General features: G+C 36.5%; 1 protein-coding gene across 3 annotated transcripts in view; it reads right to left on the bottom strand.

Annotated features, from left to right (window-relative positions):
- The window catches only part of LOC120625712 (four and a half LIM domains protein 2), a 236,785-nt gene that overhangs the window by 81,993 nt on the left and 129,227 nt on the right, over positions 1 to 25,565 (bottom strand). For all 3 annotated transcript variants that reach the window (XM_039892867.1, XM_039892864.1, XM_039892866.1), the window contains exons 3-6: positions 4,915 to 5,062; positions 2,821 to 3,037; positions 2,377 to 2,480; positions 2,064 to 2,207 (exon numbers count right to left, since the gene is read on the bottom strand). In XM_039892867.1, coding sequence (XP_039748801.1) covers positions 2,064 to 2,207; positions 2,377 to 2,480; positions 2,821 to 3,037; positions 4,915 to 5,062 — 613 coding nt within the window. The remainder of the gene's footprint in view (positions 1 to 2,063; positions 2,208 to 2,376; positions 2,481 to 2,820; positions 3,038 to 4,914; positions 5,063 to 25,565) is intronic.

Genomic DNA, 25,565 nt, shown 5'->3' with positions numbered 1-25,565 from the left:
AGGGACTAATGGTTCGAATTGGAAAAAAAAATTGTGTTGGATAGTCTATTTAACGGGGAAGTCCATAGGCAATATACATTACGCTCCGACTAATAGGTATGGAGCATCACTTAAAAATGTTTAAGGAGGAAAAAATATTTCTTTGAGAGCTTCCGAGGCTTGCGATGCTCAAACGATGTCAAAAACGTCAAAACAAAGTATGGCGGAATTGTTCCTCTTTAAAAGTTCTAAAAAAAAGATGCGTCAAAGCATGTCTATTTTTTAAGGTTGCCTCGTACATCGATAAAGAAGCGGGGCAGCGCTAGTCATCAGATATAATTAATATGAGGCACCTGTAAGTAGTCCCATTACTTGAAATTAATTACGCGTTTCACGAGATCTGTGATTATAATATCTGATATATCTGATCTGTGATATATCTCTTTTTATGAAGCCATCAGATATGCTAAGAATATTTATTGTTACACGTTAGTTTTAATAACCGAAACTGACAGCTGAACGTGCTCTCCGGGGCGCAGGCTTAACGTAGATTTCAAGAACCCGAGAGTTAAGAGTTGTTTTTGAGAGACAGATGGGGTAAAACTGCATTATCAAAACAATTTTAAGAGCAGAGTTTAATTTGCAAGAACGTCAAACGGTATAAAATACCAGGCGACCTTTAAAGAGTTTGAAATATGGCACGGTATCAAAGGGTAGCATTGTCCTCGTAAAATTTATAGATTGCGTCGACCTTCGTAGGTATTTTGCCCTTTTTCCATATACACCTGTTATATCACAGTGTTGAGTAGTTAACTATTTTAGTATAACTCTCTTGTTCTACAATAATCTATGGTGCAATTACTCGCGTTGGGGTAGTAGCCTGCCGAATCCGAAACCATTTCATTCATGTATGTGTTTACTGCATCGGAATGATTTAAAATGCACTCTAGTTTGTACGGGATAGATCAAGACATACTAAATAGGTGTTCGCGGTAAGTAACAAGGTGAACACACATACATTATTAATTAATCGTCATTTATGAGTCAAACATTGATTTCCTCAGCTATTTGGCTCTCAAACAATCATGTGATACCAAAGTGGGTAGTCACTAGTGACCATTCTATAAATATGATGAAAAATTAATAAAATAAAGCTGGACTAAGATATGCCAAAATACAAAGTAAATACTAAATAAATAAAGATTAAAATTGTAAATGCACGTTATAATCGAATAAAAGCGATCACATAGATAAGGAAAACTCTATGCCGTTTTCCCTTTAGAACGTTTTTTAGTGAAATGAAAAATAACCTAGTTTCTTTGGAATTATTTTTGAGAGTTCTATGGAAAAAAAGGTGCTGCGATTTCCGTAAAAACTATGGAGTCGATTTCAAAATATCACCTAATATGAGCTCCGGACGCGACCGGCTCAAAGCCCGATGCCCGAGCCACAAATGTCGCGTAATGACTCCTTTTTAAAGGTCTAGCAGTATGGAACTATACTATATACTATATATAGATATGCTTTTTTTTAATTAACGATAGGCCAGCGTTTGACGACAATCATGCCCGTTAGAAAGCAATGATGAGGTCTAGGTTGGAGCACGCTTGCCTAGAAAAAACCTAGTCACTCTAGCCTTGAAGGTAAGTACTCATATTACACGTGGCAGGAAACACAGTTGCCGGGAGGGCGTTCCACATCTTAGCGGCACGTATCAGAAACGTGGATAAAAACGTTTCGTGCGTGTTGATGGAATATCAACCACATAAGGATGCCACCGCTCTCGGTGTCTCGCTGTTCTGTGGTAGAACGAGGAAGGAGGAACAAGATTGTGAAGTTCCTGAGCACACTCACCGAAGTATATCCGGTAAAAACCGATAAACAAGCAACATTGCGTCGGTGCTGGAGACTATGTAGTTTCGACTGTGTTAACGAATTGTCGCCTATAATTCTACTGGCGCGACGATCCACCGAATCTAAAGCTTCAAGCTGGTACTTGGCAGACTTTTAGACTTGACTTTTAAGATCCTGTAAGTGCCATCCTGTAAGGAGCCTTAATTTTACGTAACTTTGTTTAAACTTACCTCATCACAGGAATGGCATCTCGGCTTCAACCTTTCCCCATAATGTCGAACACAATATAGGCGTCCATCCAAGGCACAATAGGAAAGTTCGACGAGAAGCTCGTCGCATTCGGAGCATGTAAAGCACGCTGGGTGAAAGAATGCCTTAAAACAAAATTAAAAACATTAATGCCATCTAGCGTCAAGTAGCTGAATTGAGGCTATACCAAATAACGCCATCTATACATCATCTTTAGATAATGTGTTGCACTAGGTTTTAAAATGTGTCAATAGATGGCGTTAGTAGAGTGAGGTTAAATTTGATTAAAAATACCTCTTCGCTAATTCTTGGAGCTTGAATAGCGATGTTTCCATTACGAATTCCCTTATTGCAACCCATACACTCAACGGAAGGACCATGGTGTTGGCAGGCATTTCCTGAAAAAAAACAAGTTACCTGTTGATATGTTCAATGACCGCAACTTTTTTATAGTGGGTAATAGTTAACGGACCAAGTAGATGGCCTATGACCTATGACCTGGTGATATGTGGAATAATCATTGCCTTTTAACGGAGGGCGACCATCCCTTCAAACCGAAACACAGCAATGCTAGATGTCGGCAGGTACTTCCCCGGAAGAAATCTCTCACAGAAAGCTGCAATACTACTAAGTTTTAATTTTGTCACTTTTACCTTTACCTTCTTCTATTTACTTACCAGTTTGTTTTAAACACTAATAATTGTTCTACTGCACGCTAGATGGCGCTGATTTACTTACCGATATCTAACGCTATTTCATTACGGGCGGCGACGAAGTCCTCAAACTGTTTCCGATGGGGCTCATCTATGTTCTTGCATTGCGTCAGCGACAGGTCCTGCCTCGGCAGCTGGTAAGCTAAAGCTCTGGTACGCCACGCGCGCCAGGCGGCAGGTCCGGTGGCGCCGCCAACGGAGTTGGGCGCTCGTTCGGCCAAAGCGGACCAATATAGTTCAGTCTGCGAAAGATTAAATTAATTACAGTTAGCGATGCTCTGAAATATGGTGTAAATATAGAAATTTAGACGTTAATTTATATGTTGTTTGGCTTACAATGTATTTGGTATAATCAGAGTTTCGATATGGTAAATATTCAGAATAGTTTCGGCGTCGGTGTAAGATTTACTAATTTGTAGTGATAAGTAAATATCAGTGTTGACTTGGGTCGATTCTGGTAAGATTATTATGACATCGAATTCAGGTTCATGAGAAATGGACGTAACAGTAAGAAATTCTGTCTTTTACCAAAAACGTGAATTTAAATGTATTCTAGGAATATTACTTTTTTATTTATGGACATTTTCATTTTTATAATCGACAGACCAAGCAGATGAACATAGCAACACTTCACAGGGCATGCAATTTAAGGCGTAGATGTGAAGCCTCATATACCTGTAATTAAAGCGGCAACCACGAACTTCAGACCGGAACACAGCATTGCAACAATGCTGCTTAGCGGCAGTAGCTCTGTCACAAAAAGCTCTACTACTACTATATAATAACTTTGACGGCCGATTGGCGCAGTTTAAAGCGACTCTGCTTTCTGAGCCCAAGGCCGTGGGTTCGATTCCCACTATTGGAAACTTTGTGTGATGAGCATGAATGTTTTTCAGTGTCTGGGTGTTTTTATATATAGATATTCTAAGTATTTATGTATATAGTTCATAAAAATATTCATCAGGCTTCTTAGTACTCATAACACAAGCTATGCTTTTTTTGGGGCTAGATGGCGATGTGTGAAGTGTCGTAGTATATTTATTTATTTTATAACTAGCTGTTGCCCGCGACTTCGTCCGCTTTTGTTTTTGTTTTTCAAAAGACATGTGCCTCGTAAATGTGGCAACACTTTATGTATTTAGGATATCTAAGCCTGGTGTAAAATGGTCAAACACTTTCGTTCCCTCTCCCAAGAGAACTGAGCTTAATTTCGGGATAAGAAGCATCCTATATTACTTCTAATACCTTCAGAAATATGTGTACAAAGTTTCGTGTTTTTGCGTGAAAGCGTAACAAACAAACTTACATTCACATTTATAATATTAGTAGGGATAGGGATATTCTGAATTACTTAGTAAAAGTAATTAATTGGTATTCATTAGATATAATTTCCGCTCCGATTCCACCGCTAACAAGATAGTTGTAACAAAAAATTATGACCTATTGCTCTATGCATCTCACTAATGATGTGAGATGGTGATAACAAAAGAACTACGAGTATGTTTGTTGTGGGCTTCTATTTTGACCAGGGCGCGGTTGGTACCCTCGTAGCTTTAGTCTTAAGTTTACGAATGTAGTTATCGCCATCACTACTCACTATTATGTACATATTTTGTATGTACCTAATGTATGCAAAGTGCCATCTATTAGCCTTTTTGAATAGAAAAATATTTGACTTTGACTTTTGGCTTATGAGGTTCATGAAGAGCAACTGAGTTTCTTGCTTGCTTCTTCTCGGTAGGATCTGCCTTCGAAACCGGTAGTAGAGTCACTACAAACAAACAGACTTCACGTTTCAAAAGTGCTTTAAATACTTAAAAAAAACTTGAAATAAATTAATTGTGAAATTGAATTAGTTTTAACATCATTTGAGCGATATAATTCCTAGCTCTGCATTATAATTTCTACAACAGGTTATGAAAAAAACATTATAAATTACAGCACATAATCTTATACCTATATAAAAAACACGTGTCACGGTGGTTTTTAGTTGCACTGTCAGTCCTCCGAAACGGCTTCATCGATTTTTTTATATAACATACTTGGGAGGTATGAGAGGGGTAAGTATGGGCCCACTTAGTCCTTATTTACACGAGTGTAGCGCAGGACTCTATCTTACCTGCTTGGCTGTTAGTCCAGGTGGGCTGTTGTCGTAGGCGATGTGGCCCCTGGTCTCCCGCAGCCCCAGGCGGTCCCGTACCGAGCCCAGCTCTTCATGGTACACCGAGTGCTGCAGGCGATCGCATCCACATGACTTGCAGGTCTTCCTGCAGACAAAAGAAGATACTTTTTAAGTTTAAAAAAAAACATTTTATATACAAACGTTTAGAAACTTGGAGGTAAAATAATTACTGTCAACTGCTAAATGTATATGGTATAAAGTAACTAATCGCCTGTTTGAGTAACACTACTAAAGTGGAGTGGTTTTTGATGATTCAATATTAGTCGTGTACACGACTACGTTTCTGTATTTTCTTTTTGATGCTTCAATATTAGTCGTGTAAACGGTTTCCGTACTTTCTTAATTCTGTGATCTAGGCGAGCTCTCTCTACTACCAAATACTAAAAAGTATTAAGTATCACGAGCTTTAAGTACACCCAAAATAGCTACGTCGTACGTGTTTATACTTTGTTTAAACATTTATCCTAAAGTAGTAACCTATATTACATTATGCGTAGGTAGGTAATTTATTTCCTCATCTATCTATTAATAAACAATGTTATACGGTACAATTTTCCTTTAGATAACATTTCATTTGAACCGCATCCATACTCAAAAAGTAGGTACAGGTTGCCGGGACAATATGGCGTATTGTGTTACATTAAATAGTTTGACACTTGTAACTCATGCAAGTCAAAAACTGTAGTTGTATGAAAAGACATGTAGTCATAACAATTTAGATCAATAGTCACCTTGTCCATTTGTTTATTAGCGTTTAATTTTTTTGTCTAAAAATCCCGCCCAAAAGCTTTTTATTTTTATTTATTGATGCATTTATTATATGCACAAACTAATATGGGCAGCCAGTTAAATGGCCTAACCATTGAATTAAAAACATACAGATCCTCATTCACCCATTCTTGTACGCAGTGAATTGTGTCCAAAAACGTTGAAAAAGCTCCGCGCACGTCTCACTTTACACGAGCGGAATGTTCACAATTTTCCCTCATTTTCCTATTTTATAGTGAACGCTTAGAACATAAGAGGTAAAATAATTACTGCCAACTGCTAAATAGTATGAAGGGACTAACCGTTTGTTCGAGAAACCATTCTAAAGTGGAGTGGTTTTTGATGCTCCAATATAAGTAGTGTACACGGTTTCTGTATGTTCTAAATTCTGTGGACCTAACAAAAAAAAAAGTACCGTTCACGGTGAATTAAAAAAAATCTGTAATAATATTCTTTATCTGCTTCACAGAAAAGCCGGATCTAGGCGAAATTTCGCACAAGATGTAAACGGACAAAGGAGGTTTTTTTTTCTCGGGAAAAGTAATAGTTTCCGCGGCATTTAAATAAAAAAGCGCGAACGAAAGTACTGGAGGTAGCACATCGCAACAACACACCGCATACACACGTTGTCATACAATAATTTCTATGGTATTTTCTTAAGGACATTATGTCGGGCGTTTGTCGTGAACATATTGTATTAAAGGGGCACGGAAACGGAGTCTTGAATAAACCATTTATTACTAGGGTTGCCACTTGTTGTGTATCGCAATTATCTTTTTTAATGATCAAAGACTTTGTACTAAGTATAAAAGTAATGAAGTCTTAATGAGCCAGCCAATAGTACTGCAATAAGCGTTGATGGTAAACTTACAGGTGACAACAATTCTTGTATACAATAATAGTGTTAAATGAATCAATTAAAAATGCTTCACTGCACACAAAAACAAAAAAAAAGCTCTAATTAGCCAAGGTTATTTTCATCACACTTGCCCGTAACGTGGACCTTATAAAGTGGATATAAGGCTTATACTCCAAGATATAAGACTTTGCGTTATTTATAATGACCCTATAAAGTTTAGTTTGTACCTATTGCTTTGTATGAAGATAGGTGATTTTTTTTAGCCGAGTAATACAGATGCTTTTTTTTAACCAACAAATAGGTTTTGTGCGGCTAAAAATAGTAGGCATTTTAAGCGTACACTAAGCTTATATATACAATTAAAAATATATAAACAGTTTTTCTGGCCTAACGTTTAACACGAACGGGCTAGAAGTAAGGAACGCAAATGACGGAACACAAGGCTCTTTTAAAAAATCGATATAAAAATTTCGGAACCTGCAGGACTTGAACCTGCAACACTCTGGTAATCGGCTAAGCGCTTTTCCACAAAGCTGCAGCTCTCCTCCCGCTGATTTCGAAACTAGTATATATGCTTTTTATATCAGTCTTATAGCGACTATAAAATATAAGTAGTTACTAGATTTGCTCTTCACAGAATCAGAGTCCGTTTCTCGAGCCATATTTTCTCTCGAGCTATCTATGGGAAAGTAATTAGTACTATAAAATAGTAGTTACATATTATATCGTTCGGAAAGTTGCGCAGGTGACAACCCTAGCACCCCAAGACGCGGTATTGAAGGGAGTCTGTTTGTACAATGAGTGCGACGCTAACAATGGCCGGCGATCGGTTGACATGATTGAATGAGAACGGCGATAAGTGATTTCCAGTGTCGCATTAGCCGGCCCTTTTCGCAACACTTAGGGTTGTTTCACATTGAGAAAGAAAGTGTACTTTATCAAGGGACACATTCCAAATTAACATACAAATAACAGTATAACAGTTGTTCCACTGGTGACCTGGGCACATCTATCCTCTCTCATATTAATTATTTATTTATTTTATATCTTGTTAGTACGGCAGTGCCATTTAAACAAACTAGATGGAGCTACATAATTTATGGATAACATAACTATAAGACAATGAATGAAAGATGACATTAAAAAATTATAAAAGACATGATATCAATACAGTGTACTCACTACTCATGTAGGTATTGAAGTCATTATTATGAGTGGCATAAAAAAAACAAACATACATAGAACCTCCTCCAGTTTGAAGTCGAATATTATAAAAGACCGACAGCTCAAGTCGGGAGCGAAAACGTAAACGTGAGGAGTTAAATTTTTTGCTTGATCCGTAAAATTACTACCATCTCGTAAAGCATAATAAAGCAAACTATTTGAAAATTACCGTTTTATAGGACTTACCTTGACGTCCCTAAAATAAGGATAAGGTAAGTGGAATTATTCGGTAACAAAAGCGTCAACAAACTTTAAATAACACGTTCTGCGTTAAGCGACAGTGGCATCAAGTGAATCGATCAATCTGTATTCGAACTTTTCTTTTTACTACTACTACATTACAGGGGTTTTCATAATTCACTAACGTAGACATTAATATTCTGATGCATCTACCTAAATATATTATGAACTGTATTTTATATACCAACATACTAAGTAATATTAATGAAGCAAATATACAACAGAGCAACCTTTGTGAGTCTAGTAAGAGTACAACAAAACAGATTGCTAACGACTAAACGAGGAGGGAAAAAATATTCCTAAAACAACAAATATTATTAAAATTATTTACCCCGAATATAAACAGCTTGTTCCGATTTATTAAATGAAATAAAATATGATTTAAAGTACCACATTATTTATAAGGAAAACATAAATTGGATTTTATTTCATTAATTAGTGTAATTTCCTGTTGCAATGTTCAAATGCCAACTCTTGGCATACATTGAAGTCATAAGGACTGTGCCAGCTACTTCGCTAGTAATAATTTAACACGTATACTGCTAACATGCACGTAGACAGATTTTTGATACATTAGTGGCCAACCAAATCATCTCTTGCATCAAAAGCGACTAATGGTTGCCCAATTATGTAGAGGAGGGCATGTAAAGTTTAAGAAAATCTGTTATCTTTATTTACAAATCATATTATATATAATCGAGCTTATACAAAAAAAAAACAGAAAAAAGCTCGATTATACTATAATCGAGCTTTTTTCAAAGAATTATCAAGAGTCTACCGGTGATGCTAGACCGGGCAGTTACCTTGGCCAAAGAATGAGTTTGACCTTCCAAAGGGCCAATGCTGACAGCATCTTAGGAACTGTGGCGAAAACGTTTAATTTAGTTTTAACAAAATTATTTTTGTTTACTAATTAAATACTTTTAATAAGCTGTTAAATTGCAAACCTTAACGTGTTAATATAATATATGTCTATATTAATATAAAATATGTATATATAACACTAATTATTTATCGCAACATTTTGTTTATTTATGAAGTAATTTACAGAAAGTCAGCAGTTTGCTCATTCTGAGCAGTCTGCCGGCCTGGCGTCTCTTCTCGATGGAATCTGCATCCAAACTGGTGGTAGAGTTACTACAAACAGACTGACTTGACGTTTCAAATGTGCTTATAAACTGGGCCTACTTGAAATAAATGAATTTTGAATGTTTATACAAAAAAATTGGCACCATTTTTTATCAATTACTGCGAATTCCTTACCTCGTATACTTGTTCCTTAATTCCATTGCATAAAGTCCAAACTTAGTTTACGTAAAAGCCATCATGCTAGGTAAAGATTAGCGAGGTTTATAAATAAAACGTCTACCTGGCTTACGTCTGATACATTATAACGTCATGCTGACATGATTGAATGACTCACGATACACTAATATAGGAAGAGATATGCTCTTGCTATTATAGGATTTGTTAACGTGCGTGCGCAAATCGTACTATGTTTATATTATGCTCGGGATCAGGAACCATCAACTAGGATTTGTTTGGTGGAAGGTTTTGGCCGTTGCTAGTTACCGCAATACCGACAAAGACGTGCCGCTAAGCGATTTAGTGTTCCGGTGCGATGTCGCGTAGAAACCGATTAGGGGTTTACCATACTCCCTAACAAGTTCCCGCTACCATCTTAGACTGCATCATTCTGACTTCCTGGTGAGATTGCAGTCAAGGGCTAACTTGTAGTGGAAAAAAAATAGATTTTTTTTTAATTCCATTACAAGTTAGCCCTCAACTGCAATCCTGTACCTGCTGGTACTTAATTGATGTTGGAGTCTCGGATGTTAACGGGATAACCTATCAGAGATATGGCAGTTATACTTAACCCGTACCTCTAATTGGTTTCTACACGACATCGTACCGGAGTATATTCAGAAAAAGAGTAAACCCGCCGGGAGCAACCCGGGACTTCCTACTTAAAACCATAGCGTCACCACTGTGCCAAAAGGGTCAAATATGGACAATTTAGCTCATAATAATAATAGGTTGGTTAGCTCGCTACCATCTTAAACTGCATCGTCCATTAGGTGAGATTGCAGTCTAAGATGGTAGCGAGCTAACCTGTAAGAGGTATGACAGTAACCTAACCCATACCGTTTCTACACGGGATCCTACCAGTCAATCGTTTGGCGCCACGACTTTGTCGGTTGGTTGGTTACTAGCCACGGTCGGAGCCTCCTACCAGACGTAGCCTAACAGAACTTATGAAGTTATTACTTTAAATTGTTTTTATATAAAAAAAACTAACCGTAATCCACTAACTAAGGCAAACTGTTCTGCCAAAGTCGAACATCCAGTACCGTAGTGCGCTCATCTCGCCCGAAACCTAATAAATAACGTCAGAGCAAAATGGGTCTACATTTATTAAGGAGCATTGGTCTCGACTAATGGTTGTTTTGACAAAATCAAGAGATGAATGGCAATCGATAACTTACAAATAATACGAAATATATCGTGTGCTTATGTATCTTCAAGCAATGATCTCATATATAAATTTCTGAGTATATATTTATACATACATACTGATGTGTGTAATGTTTTTTGTATATATTTAGTATTGTGGCACATAATCAGGTATCGTCATATCAACCCATTACCGGCCCTCTACAGGGCACGGATCTCCTCCTACAATGAGAAGGGGCCGTAAGACTCCACACACCATTGACGCACATTATGGAGAACTCTCAGGCATTATTTCTCATAAGCCTTTCCTTCAACGTTGAAGCAACTGTTATTTTAATTGCTTAAAAAGCACATAACTTAGAAAAGTTAGAGGTACGCTCTGGGATTCGAACTCGGCCCCCCGAGTCGAAGTCGAAGTCCTACCCACTGGGCTATCCCCGCTTCTAATCAGTTATATTTAGTTAGTTAGTTAACAATAGTACATCTGTTGATATTTTTTGTATGGGTATATATATATTATGCACCACCTAACTGATGTGTAGTCTGTATTTGTTTTCTTCCCCACTGGTTGCCTGGAAGAAATCGCTATGAAGCGATAAGGCCGCCAAATTGTATGCGTTGTTTTGTTAAACTTTTCATCTTTTATGTACTTTTTGTCGTGTGCAGTAAAAGTATATTAATTCATTCATTCATCTGTCCACGTCTTCATATAGCTCCAAGGAAGAATTGGCTAATACAAGCTGAAAAAGTTTAAATGTTTAACTTTTAAAGGCTTATCTAGATAACACTGGATCCGAAGGGAAGTTCTCTAGGGAGCTACTAGTCGGAAAAAGTCAAAAGACAAAGGTTATAGGCACGGGTAAGCACTATGTAACATCTCTTAATTCAATTTCATCAATTTGTAATGTGGTATATGCTATAGCCTAACATCCGTACCAATCCGTATCAATCCATGTGATGGACGGACCAAGTGAAGGCCGCAATCGAGGCATAAATGAATGGCGGGAAAGGCAACCGTTAAAGAAGAGTGGCGACGGATTTTAAAGCGAGCCGAAACACCGAGATTGCGACCACGACCAGGCTGTCAAGACTGTAACGACTAAGAAGAAGAACAGTCGTAGTAAAATCGGGTGACACCGGTAACAGCTAGTTGAAAATATTTTAACAAATTTCTCAATAAAAATAATAATAGGAGAGTCCTAATAAAGATTTAAGACCGTTTGTAATAGCGTTTTGACGAAATTATTGCGTAATTCAGTGATGCAATGTTTAAAACGGATATCAAAGTAAAACGCGCTTCCATGAGTTAAACCGTAATAAAGTTTATAGTCTTGAAGTGCTTAGACTATTCAAAGTGCTGAGCAATAAAGAGTAAAACTTTTTTACTGTTCCGGAATCCATTAAAAATATGGATACGTCTGCGCGGGACTTTTATATTAGTTTTTTTTTAATACAGATTGTTGGTAATACTTTTACAATTAACTTCGATTTGGCCGTTGAAGTCAGTTTTGAAATACACGGTGGTCGATCTCATCAGAGCGGTCAGACACAGCTCGCATCTCGGGACGGACATAGGGTACTTTTTCCCGGGGAAATAGCAACCACCCTCAATAGGTATCAAATTAAAGGGCTTGCCTAGTAGAATAATGTACACGATATTGAAAAGTCCGGGGCTTTTTATTTTTAAGTTTATAAATATGTTAACTTTGAATTATTGATAAACGCACGGCTACCCGCTTCAATAATTCTGAAAATTTCTCAATTTCCCACAAACGCCTATATGTTCGATATAAAACCTTTGCCTAGACGCTATGGATAGGTACTAGGAAATTATACCTGCAAGGAGGTCTGTCGTACGGACTTACAGACGCGGCCGAGATTTTTTATTACATCAAGTTTTCTTTTTGTAAAACAAATCGTCTTCAATACGAAAATAGTACCTACTGCACGGCAATGACATGGCATGGGCAGGAGACAATGATCTCCCTAAATCTTCTGCCACCGCTGTATCAAATCTCAGAGAACTGGCGTACGTGTAGAAATAATATTCAAATAAAATATGTGTAATAATTGAACGGGGGTAAACTCCTATTCCATGTTCTCGTGTTTACCCTCTCTTGCTATCCCTTGTCAGGGGAATATAATTTTGTCTCCTGCCTATGCAGATATTGTATTAAAAGCCCCTAGGATTGCGTGATCCGTGGTAACAAAATGCTAACTACTAGACTAACGAGTTTGTAGGAAGTCAATCGAAGTATGTAATCTTATTGTTTGCTAAATCAATAGAGTGATATCATCAAATCAGACGAGTGAGGCGCACCCTACGTAGCCTTAACCTTGGCTCACACGTCGGTGATACTCAGGTGTTTTAATATAATTACGTACTCAACTAAGGCTAAGCAAGAAAAGGCTTCTGTTATACCGTCAGACTAAACGTCAAAAATAAACGAAACGGTTATCAGCCGCTTGAAGTGTTCTGTTATCCTGGTAGGACTACTCTAGCAAAGTATTGTTTTATTATTAAGTTACAAGTATGTCTATTTATTTATGTATTGTTACTGTATACCCTACTGTATTTATATACTGTACTGTATTTATCAGTTTTAGGATATTTATTTATTGTTCCACCTACCATGCATCTACAGCTTTTTCCGATTACGCCTTTGGTTGCCTGAAAGAGATCGCTGTGTAGCGATAAGGCCGCCATATTGTACCTTCCTTCTATTGAACTTGCTTTTTTTTTTTTCTTTGTTGTGAACAATAAAAGTATATTCATTCATTCATTCATTCATTCATACAAGTTAGCCCATGTCCACACCAGCACGGCTATTGCACGGGTATTGTGTATTGCACGGTAGGAGTTATCTCCCCGTGGATAGAATAAAAATATATGTTCTCCCACAGCTTTATCAACTCTGAAAGCACTGGCGCACAAATGGAAATAATGTCCAAATTATTAACGAGGGTAAACTTCTCCTATTCCATCTTCCCGTGCTTTAGCAGGTGGACGCGTTAATTATATCCCATGTCAGGAGATATAATTTTTGTCACCTGCCTGTGCTAGCCCTGCTGCAGGGTTAGCATTCGTGTCACGACTTAACTATCGCTACTCCAATACTCGTATTTTGTCGAAAGACGAGATAGTGGGTAGACATAATTTTCTCGTGATGTACATACTAGTTCTACAGATGAGATAACAATCACGCCTGCACGGCTAGCTTGCGCATAAGATATTTTACTTCCCTTAGAGAGGATGCAATTTTATCTTTCAAGCTTTATCAACTCCCCGAGCATTGCCGCATAAGTGGAACTAAACTTCTTCTATTCCCCACGTCTGTCTGTTTGTCTGTGCTTTGGAATGAGGCATGTTAATTTTATTACATATCAGAATCGGCGGATGTAATGAGTGTTACCTGTCCATGCTAGCCGTGCTGGTGGTAAGTGATGATGCAATCTAAGATGCTAACGGGCCAACCTTTTGGGGTTATAGCAGTAAAAATAAACCTATACCTCTAATTTTTTTTGACGGACAAAACAGGTGGCGAACCTGCTGGTAATTGGCACTTTACGGAGCACGCAAGGAGCACGTCCTACAACATGCCCCCCTGTGTCCATTAATTTGAGGCGTACGTGTTTAGCCTCATGTGCCTGTAATGACACCAGCAACCACGCCCTTCGTACCGGAACTTATTTCTGCCGCTAAGCAGCATTGCAACAATGCTGCTTAGCGGCAGAAATAAGCATGGCGATAGTTAGTTTAGCCTCTAAATTTCAAATTGTCTCTGTCGCGGATTGAACCCGGGACCTTCTACTCACAACTCCTAAAACCACTGCGCTATAGAGTTCGACGTAGTATTTATAGTAGTTATTATAATAAGATGATTTACATGAATCGTAGGTTCCCATGGCATCTGTAATTCCCTCAATTGGTATGCGCAATGACTATGCGCCGGCGCCATTAGTACGGTCATTGACCCCATGTACGTGTGCACTGACCATTTCTCTTAATCCTTGTACACCGATGTCAACAGTGTAATCCATCCATCTATTTAGATGCAGGCTATTTTAATTCTTAGAACGCTGCTTTACAGGTTAAAGTTCTATGATGAATTTAGCAATTTACTGATACACTTTAATTTTACTACGTTACTATCGAATGTGAAATATTATACCCCTTCCACAAAACTATGTTATATTTGACAGATTAATTTAGTCACGTTAATCATATTATACAAAGTACATAAAATATTATGAGCTAGCCGTTGCCCGCGGCTTCGTCTGCGTTCTTTTTTAGTAGGATTCAATTGAAAGTGTTGAGTACTGTTGCGTGCATTTTTTTAACATAAATTTTACAACTTTTTTTACATAATTTTTTGTTTAAATTTATCTTTGTTAACCTAGTTTCCTTCCGGTGCACGGTGTTGGGATTGTCAACCAATTAATAGTAACACGTGGAACAAAAATAATGCCTTTTTGTTCCACAAGTTACCTTTTTTGCCATCTTTTAGTTTAGCTTTATCCTACTAATGATCCCTCGCGATTTCGTATGAGTGAAACTTCTGATAAGTAACTAGCTTTCTTACTTCTTCTATCCTACACAATATACCCAACCCACTCGCTCGCCTTCATCCAGAATTGGGCTATCTTGTGTAAATAAGATACTTCAACTTCTAATAGTAGTTCAAGAGATTAGCGTGTTCAAACAAACAAACAAACTCTTCAGCTTTGTTATTGCTTTAGATTTGGACAACATAATTGTGTCATATATTAAAACTTACTGTCAAGAAACACTTAATTTAATGGTCAAACGTAATGTAGTATCGCACGGAGTATTCTAGATTGCATCTTCATAATCTATGGAGTATGTAATTGATCAAGCAAATTTGCATTACAAGCCGTTAGGACACTGTTTATAAAGTACAGCTTCGTGATCAAAGATTATTATAGACTATAGTCTGCATTAATTAACTGGATTCCATTGCACTTCTCAGGGCGTTTTAGATTTATTTTTTACAAGTAAACGTTCATGATCTTCTTAACCTCAGCCTATTAGTGCTCCGCAGCTGCACAAAGGTCTCCTCTCTCATTGAGTTTAAACAATTTAATGTTGTGGACGCTGACTATGTGTCTCATAAGAAGGCTCAGAGTTAGACAGCGGGCGATGAGAGAGCTACTCTCGGAGTATCTCAAAGTGATCAAATTAGGAATGCGGAGATCCATAGAGTAGAGCTAAAGTGGCAATGTGCGGGCACATCGGACAACCGATGTACGTAAAGGTTCCAAGGAGCTGAAATGGTTGCTAAACCCCCAACGAGGTGGTCATATGACTTCAAACGATCCGCAGGGAGCCATTGGACCCAAGATCGTGGTATTTGGAAGTCCCTGTGATGTTGATAACATTGCATGCATTCGTTAACCTGCGCCTGGTCTAAGAAGAGCCCACAACGAACATAGCCAGGTTTTCCTTTTTTTTTGTTGTCACAATATCACAGTCAAGTTGATATTTAGCTATAAAGATACCCAAGCTGTTTTATCATACATGTAGGCCTTAATATTATAATAGGATTTTTCTACAAGCTTTTCATAAACTTTGAACCTATTGAGAGACAATAATTCGTTATAGAATTATGTACAATTACCCTTAAATTAATAACTAATTTATGCAGCATATGAAACTGCACTAGTTTATTTTTACTTGTAATAAGTACAACTCTATCTAGCTCCTGGTTTTCCTAATCTTTCGTTTCTTCACCTTGGCTTGGTCTAAGCCGTCCCAGTTCCACAAGTCACACATGACACGACAAATCCTATTATCCACTCAGCCGAGTGTTCGCTTTGTTCTGTTGCCACTCGTTTTATGTTTGGCCTCGTGACATTGTCATAAAATATATTCCAGACGCTTTTGTTGCTAGTTCAAGGCGTTGGGAAAATTTCTTGCACCATTTTGTAGTGTTTTAATAGATCTACGAGTACTGCGGTGTACTTACATTTATCATGTTATAATTTTTTATAATCTTCTTTTATATATTGATACGTGAAGCAAAAACTTGTGTGTCTTTTTAAGAAAATTGCGCGGACGGAGGAGTATATATATTTACCACATTTATAGTTTACATGGAAAAGGAGTGCGGAATTCTGAGGTTTTTTTAATTATTATAATTATAAAACTTATATTACATCAAATATAACAGAATTATGAAATAATATCGAAGGATGCATAAGTATATTTCAGAAAGAATCATACTGTAAAGATTTTAAATCAAAAGAAGCACATTTTTCTTTTTAATTACATCAACGACAACCCTATTAAACATAAAAGTATGACACGTGCATTATAAGAATTAATTAATCAATTATTTTAAAGAATAAACATGAAATAGAATCACATGATTTTAATTTTACATGTGATGTTAGGGCTGTATCTGATGGTTTTTCAGTCAAAACTATGGCAATGGTTTACAGAAAAACTATTAGCTTTTCGGTTTCACAGATAAGTCTCAGAGACAGTAAATAATGTACCTCTAAAGCCTCCGAATCATTATCGGTTTTCATTTACAGGTTGTATATTAATACGTGAAGCAAAAACTTTGTACGAAAATTGCGCGGAGGAGTTTGAAATTTCCCACATTTATAGTTTTTATAAAGAGTGCAGAATGCTAAAACATTAGCATTCTGCATTCTTTCTCTATAAAATTTACCAATGAAAAAACAATTCCACAGACTATCATGTATTTGACACATGATAGTCTGTGGAAAAGTGGAAAGATTTATTTTATTTATTTATTTTTTAAAACCATTAAAAAAATATATATAATACGACAATACCCACATCAAGCCCCAAAATAAGCGTAGCTTGTGTTTTGAGTACTAAGATGACTGATATAAAAAATATTTTTATGAATAAATACTTATAAAGTAGAGTAAGAGCAAGAGAGTAAAATTTGGTAGCCTTATCGCTACTTAGCGATTTCTTCCAGACAACCAAAGACACAAAAGGAAAAATATAGAAAAAACTTAGAGAAGGTTAGAAGAGGATGTTTAAACTTTTAATTAAAATTAATAATTATTGTAGAATTTTGACCATTGGTCGCCAACTAGTTATTATAAATGTGTCAGTTTCTTAGTTTGAATCATTAGGAATGTCTTCTTATAAAAAGCTACATGAGCAGCGCTAACACGCTCGGTAGCGCCATAAAACTTTCAACGATTTTTATTGTTGTGGACTCTTCTTAGACCAGGGCACGTCTGGAACCCTAATAGATTCAGATATGACCATCACCTCACAACGAAGGTATGAATAAATTAATGAATACAATTTTATTGTACACTACATAAAAGTACAGAAAAAATTAAAATAAAATTGTTATACAGTATACAATTTGGTATAACATAATATATCCGGGGAAGTCATACCGCCATGCTTATCTCTGCCGCAAAGCAGCAGCTGTGATCCAGTCTGAAGGGCGTGATTGCTTCATATGAGGCCTAACACCTAAACCTCAGGTTGATGGACACAGTGGAATTTTGCAGAACGTATTCCTTGCATGCCCTGCGAGGTGTTGCTCAGTTTAAATGATGGCTTTCCACTTATAAAAACAAAATTATGTAAAACACGGCGAAGTCAGACCGACTTTCTGACCTGACCTGACCGAACCTTTCTAAAATCTCTATTATACTAACAAAGGTAAAATAAAAGCAATTCAATCTGCGAAGAAAAATCGTAAGTTCACAAAGGTTTTCTTGGAAAGTGCCAATCCAATCATCTTGTTCAGGACCATTGCTTGTATCGAAGGAAAAAGTACGAGAATAAAAGAAAAGGCTAAGGGATATACCTATGTATGTAGTCGAAATCAGTATCGTGTTAGAGCTCAACATATTTTTTAATTTCTCAGTAGCTTACTCAATTACTAGCCGTTAAACTTTGTTCCAAGTCAATTGTTCCGATGAAACCATGAGAAAACCCAAAAATTTTCGGCAGATACTTTCGGAAACTTTTATTATTTTAAGGAAGGACAGATGTGTTTTTTGATAACACTTCATATTGGAGACCATCCAAAAATTACTAAACCGCAAAAAAATCGTTCGACGTTTAAAGAATTCAATAACAGTTTATGTTTATTCTTTATTCCATCAATGATAAATAGTAAAAATTTATTCGCAACGAATTCGCCATCCGTTAATGCTTCATACGCAGTAATAAATGTGGATTATAAATTAAGAATAGATTTATGGATGTTTTCTTTGGACTGGAGCTTGTTGCGATCAGCTGTGACTTCTGGCTTTATGGTTACGTTTTTATATTTCATTTTACCAAAACAAGGTTAATGTAAAATTTATATAATTAAAAAGAGAATTACTTATGCTTTATTAATGAATAAAATTATTTGTACAATTTAAAGTTTAAATCAACATCTATGATGACATGTAAATTTATCATGGTTTAGCTTCTGTAATACAAAAAATCGCAGCAAAAGTTAGTAAAAGTATAAAGTGAAGTGCGTTTACCGTTTTATTATAACAGTATTAACTGCCAAGCGGTGATAGGTGGGTAGGAGCTGTACTTCACTTTCGAGGGGCCGAGTTCCAATCCTTGCGTACCTCTAACTTTTCTAAGTTATGTGCGTTTTAAGTCATTAAAAATATCACTTGACGGTGAAGGAAAACATCGTGAGGAAACCTGAATGCCTCAGAATTCTACATAAAGTTCTCAAAGGTGTGTGTCCACCCATCCAGACTGAGCCAGCTTGGTGGACTAAGGACTTAACCCCTTCTGAATGTGGGAGGAGACCCGTGCCCTGTAGTGGGCCGGCAATGGGTCGATATGATGAACGGCACACGTTAGTGAAAATTCATTGCGTATTAACCGAGCATCACTTCGCAAGGTATGCAAAGGACACGTCCTGGAAATTTCCGCCCTGTGTCCATCATTCGTTCATCAAGGTTTTAAGCCTCACGTGCCTGTAATTACACCAGCAACAATACCCTTCCGATCAGAACTCTGGAAGTTCTGTCTTTGAAATAGTTAATCTTGAGAATACTCAACCGAGTAGAAAAAAGACCAGCCAATCAAATTAGGATACCAGAAATAAACGAAAAAGTAGTTACTTGAACTGACTACCATCACCACTCTACGACCCAAATAAAAAGATAACGTAACCGCCATGATATTGAAGCATTCCTTTCCGGAATCCTGGCTGATAGTTAAAAGTTAAGTCCGGTTAACTATAAAAAAATATCTCACGTAATACACAAACAGTTGAAATATAGATCCAATCAGACGTATTTATTATAGGTTGTTAGTTTTATTTTTAATCGCGTATTTACCTTGGGCATATAAAGAAGAAGCAAACTTGTTAATTGATAACAGCCGGCGCTCTTTTGCGGAAATCTATGACGTATTATAGCTATGGTGTGTTATGGTTTCCTGGTACTTTGAAGGGCTACTGATATCTTGGTGTTTTGTGATGGAAGTTAATAGTTACGAGAGCATAACTACGAAAATCTTAGACATTCAAAGAAACTAGCCTTTCTGAAATTCTCAGAATTGGAACACTAAGTATTTATAAGTTTTTGGTGTCTAATGATTTTTAACTATCGGCCTATCACGAAGATAACGGCTTTGAATATGGAATCAGACCTTATAAATGTGAGGTAATCGGTTTATCTATCAAGAAACTGAAGACAGGAAATGTGTGATGTCAACCCTACTACTATCTTTGAGCACGAGTCTCGGTTATTATAATAAACAAAAATAACCGTAACAAACAAAATAACCTTATAAACCCACGAACCCCCAAATGATGTTTAAAACTATCGACTAGAAACGGACATAAATTATTGAAATCTGCATATCGTCTGAGACAAGTACAGACGTCTGAAATCCTTCGTGGGAATGGGTATATGCTTTTATAACATGGTACCGAAGAAAGTATTCGATTTAAACTTAGCCACAATATAAACAATGTTTTATAACACCTTAACTAAATCGTGGTTTCGATTAAGGTTGTTTGGAAGCAGGCCGCTCTGCGTCTTTCACAAGATAGAAAAATGATTGTTAAAATTGTAAAATGATAGGGAAAGAGAAACTGCGTAGTTTCTAGCTGATTTCTGGTGGTTTATTGCCCTTGGAACAGTCACTACAAACAGACAGACTTGAAGTTTCAAAGTCAAAAATATCTTTATTCAAGTAGGCCCATAGGTGGCACTTTTGATGCGTACATAAGAATTACACGGTAGTGAGATGATGGCGATAACCACATTCGTAAACTTAAAACTAAAGCTAGGAGGGTTCCAAAAGCGTCCTGGTCTAAGAAGAAGCCCACAACAAACATAGCCGGGTGTTTTATTTTGTTATCACCATCTCACAATGTCATTTTAAATTATTTGAAGAGCAACCTGGTTACAGCAATAATTTACACCCAAGGTTTTTTATCAAATACCTAGTCCTTTATACTATAATAGGACTTTTCTATACACTTATTTTCTTTCAACAGTAGGCCTACTGGAAATAAATGAATTATTAATTTTACTTACTATCAAAATTATTAACTTCATCATCATCATCATATCGAGCCATTACCGGGCCACTTCAGTGCAAGGGTCTCCTCCCACAATAAGAAGGAGTTGAGGAGGAGGAGTGCGGATTGGTGGTCTTCACACACCTTTGAGAACATTATAGAGAACTCTCAGTCATGCAGGTTACCTCGCGATGTTTTCCTTCACCGTTGAAGCAAGTGATATTTTAATTGCTAAAAACGCAAGTTACGCTTAATTATTACCGCTTAATTATTAATTAAGCAACCATCAATATTGTGGATATGACTGTTCAAACTACGCACAGAAAAATAAGTTTTGGAATATTCCGAGTTTGGTCTCAAATCCAAGAACGTGTTTCAGTTTTTGAATTTTTATTTTTAGTTCATTAAAGAGTAAAGAATTTTAAGCTGTTGGTAACCTGTTTTCAACGAGTAGCGATTAGTGTCGTTCAGGAATAGTAAGCAATTTGCTTATTTACAAAATAAATGACCCACTTCCGCCCACTGCCATGCCGATTGCTTGTACTCATTTTAATTTGAAATCAATTTCGTGTCGCCTTCTTTTAAAATACCACGTATTGTTAAGGTGCGTTTTTGTTGCATAGAACAACAAGTCTTACCGTATCTGCCTTTACCATACTAGTACTACTTTTCTGTTTATATTTTCAAACTGCCTCGGTCGTTTATTAGGTATCAAGTTTGATTGGGTTTCGATTCCCAGGTCAGGTCAAAATTGACAAAATTCTCCATATGGGATTCTCAATACAAACGTATTCCCTTATTTCCTCCCTGGATAATGTCTCAAGAGCATTGAATTTTTTCGCAAATCAAAGTCTTGTGAAGACATTTCTTTTCTCGTGAAAAGCTAAATATTTTTGAAAATCTGACCCTCTAACATGACCAATGAATCACTTTGTTCCATTACGTTCAGAGGACTCAAAGAAAAATATGATAAATAAATATCATGAAAGAAAGAAAGAGAAATCTAGATGCAATTTTTCTTAAAATTGTCATGCTAAAAATAATTTAATCTCCGTTTTGAATCCGACACCATTATTTGTAATTATCATTTTGCGTTGCAACTGTCCCTATCGCATTTAACGGGGCATCACGGACTCAGCGCGACGGCAATATTCTTTTCAAATTTGTTTCAGCTATACCATCGTTAAGTTTCTCTGCCAAGGAAGTCTGTTAAGATGTTGGCATTGCCCATCCCTCAGAGAACACCGGAGAACTAATAGTTTAGTGTTCAAAATAACATCAAAGAGTAAATATGCACCATTAAATTTATTATAATCAACTTGCACGCCAATTTTAGGCAGGAAATATCAGTGGCGTGCACTTCATACATGCGTAAAAGCACTGCATACGCTAAAATTGAAATATAGCCCGTATAAGAGGAGGATTTTTCCATTTTATGCAATTTTCCTGCTGTATGCATACCCTGGTAAGAAACCCAGTGCACGCCACTGGGAAATATAGATCATGTATTCATGTAACATCTACTTTCACTAATACTTAAAAACTATATGATGATGATGATGAACTTGGGATGATGTTAGGATTCTAGCGATACATCCAAATCTTTTCAAGCATATTTAATGAAGTTATAGTAGAATACAAAAACTTACTCACGTAGGTACATGTAATAAAAAAACATTCCTTTTTAGGGCAGTTTGTACAACTGGCTAATACTTAAGATGACATTATAAAAAGTATTTATGGGGATTTAAATCACGCATGATATACAAAGAATTTACCTATATATACGAATTAAATTTTCTAGAGGTATGCACACAGTACACAGAAATCACAAACAAGCGACCATCACCGGTCTAGAAACTAAACTTTAACTCCTAGTAAAGCTAGCTGACAGACAGACAGACTGTATTTACATAGTTAGTAGATATTACTGAAAGACGCTCGCCGAGCAATTTGGCCGCGTTCCATAAGTACCGCGCTCCTTCTATGCCCTGATTTTCGATACAAATGAGTGCTTCCTCACTTCTGTACCTTATAGAAATACCTGGCGGTGATGCATTCCTGGTACATGTGCGAACATTTTTATATATTATTTAATCTTAAGCCTAATTAAAAGATTCCCCAATGCTAGACAACTGAGATTTGACTCACTATACTTCTCTTATAAGATTTTTTAGTTAACTAATCAAATCGGTCCCTTAAGAAATACCGGGACTGAAGCCTGTTGAGGCAAGTAAAAGGAATAATTCAGACTTATAAAATATATACATACAAAAATATGCATCAAATGAGTTTCGTATATAATGAAACTAGCCTCATTTTGGTAGGTATATTCCAAGAATACATTATTTACCAGCAGCGTAAAAAGCCTATCTACGTAATTTCGATGTCACCAGCTCTGACGCCATTCCAATAAATTTCATCCGATTATAATGTTCTTGTTCTTAATAATATTTACGGAATAGCTAAGTCTTGTAGTTTATGTCCTACACATCGGAAATAGAAAAAGATCCAGTTTATCACATAGTTTGTAGAATGATGATTTAAAAAGAAAGTAAAATAAATATAACTTATTTGCTTTGTCTGTGAGGTGGTAACTAGCTACGGCCGCAGCCTCCCCCACCAGACCAGAGACAATAAATTAATTATTAATTAAATACTGCCCGGACTTTCAGTTTTAACGGTACATTTTTGGACAATTGGACAGTCGGATGGCGCCGTGGGCAGCGACTCTGCTTTCTGCGTCCAAGGCCGTGGGTTCGATCCCCACAACTGGGTAAATGTTTGTGTGATGAACATTAATGATGATCAATAAAAATATTCAAAAAATCAATATCACATCTGCTGTCTTAGTACCCATAACATAAGCTTCGCTTACTTTGGGGCTAGATGGCGATGTGTATTGTCGTAGTATATTTGTCTATTTACATTAATAAATATATGTTTATTCAATTCATACTAGTACTGAGTTTTCCACAAAACCGTTTGAAATAAATAACTCGCATTTCATTAAGATATTATTTTAATTTAAAAAAATCGCTATATAAATACTTTACATGTTATACGTCGACCGGTTTAAGCTGAGAGTTGACAGAAGTCAGTCAGTCTAAAGTTTTGCAACACGTATTATTATTGTAGTGTTACTTACCTAGTAGGCTACAAAGATATAGTTAGCAGATGTATCAGAACGGATGTAACATGTTAAGAAATAAACTAAATAAATAAAAACAACAAACGATCGGTATATATAAAGGTACGCAATAGAAAAGTTTGTTTGCAACTAGCGATAAGTGCTTTTCAAACAAATACTATAATAAAATCTTCTTGGAATAAACTATAAAGCATTCACTAAATAAGTGGGGTTCGTTTTATCTCGTAATGTATCAATTAGATATAACATCCGGCAAGAGGCTCGAGTATTTTGATTCTGATTCGTAACAATTGATCCAAGTAACTAATCTTTATCAACGTGGGAGGAATATCAAAATAATACGGATTTAGGTTATGTTGTTTCAAGGATACGTAGTAGATATATAAGTATATCTTATGTATTTCCTTGAAAAATACAGTATCTCATAAATCCTTGAAAAGCCTATATTGCAGTGTTTTGGATGCGTGACTTAAAAGAAGGTATCGGATATTAATTTTTAACTAATAATAATAAATAATAAATTAATAATTATTAAATTATTTATTATTAATTTTTAACTAAGCTGCAGGCGAGCTTTTTTAATATTTTCACAAGTGGTATTATAGCACCTGGTAATGTACAGTTGGTTGTTTGGTCTTAAACCCTTATAATCTTTCCGGCACTGCCGATTGTGACCGTGTAAAACCACCATCGTCGTTTGAGTTTAGTGGAATATGAGGCCCCTTAAATGAAGGTATCGTATATGAACTTTTAACTGAGCAGCAGGCGAGCTTTTTATTATTATCACAAGTGATATTATAGTACCTGGTAATGTACAGTGACCGTGTAAAACCACCAACGTTGTTTGAGTTTAGTGGAATGAGGCTCCTTAAAATAAGCTATCGGATATGAATTTTTAACGAAGCAGCAGGCGAGCTTTTTAATATTTTCACAAGTGATATAATTAAAAGTAGTTATCGGATATGAACTTTAACTGAGCAGCAGGCGATCTTTTTAATATTATCACAGGTTTTATTTTAATACCTGGTAATGTACAGTTGGGTGTTGGGTCTTCAAACCGTTATAATCTTTCCGGTACTGAAAATTGTGACCGTGTAAAACCACCAAAGTCGTTTGAGTTTAGTGGGAATATGAGGTCTCCGACTATTAGCTAAGGGGAAGCAAACGGCATCCAAATTATCAAAATCGACCCAACAGGAGCTTCACGAAAGTGGATCATTTATACATACATATATCGACTGTTAAACACAATACCCTCCTGCAGTAGTCGAGTGACTTAACATTAAAAATTTAAATCCTGTGCAAGTCAATAAAATTATAAACACGAAACATGCATTTTTGCGCGGCGAAAGAATGTTTATCTTCATAAATAACA

Source organism: Pararge aegeria, chromosome 8 (assembly GCF_905163445.1).
Source record: "Pararge aegeria chromosome 8, ilParAegt1.1, whole genome shotgun sequence".
NCBI classification, from domain to species: Eukaryota; Metazoa; Arthropoda; class Insecta; order Lepidoptera; family Nymphalidae; genus Pararge; species Pararge aegeria.
Note: the sequence above shows the minus strand (reverse complement) of the source record. Positions and strands in the feature narration are given on the sequence as shown.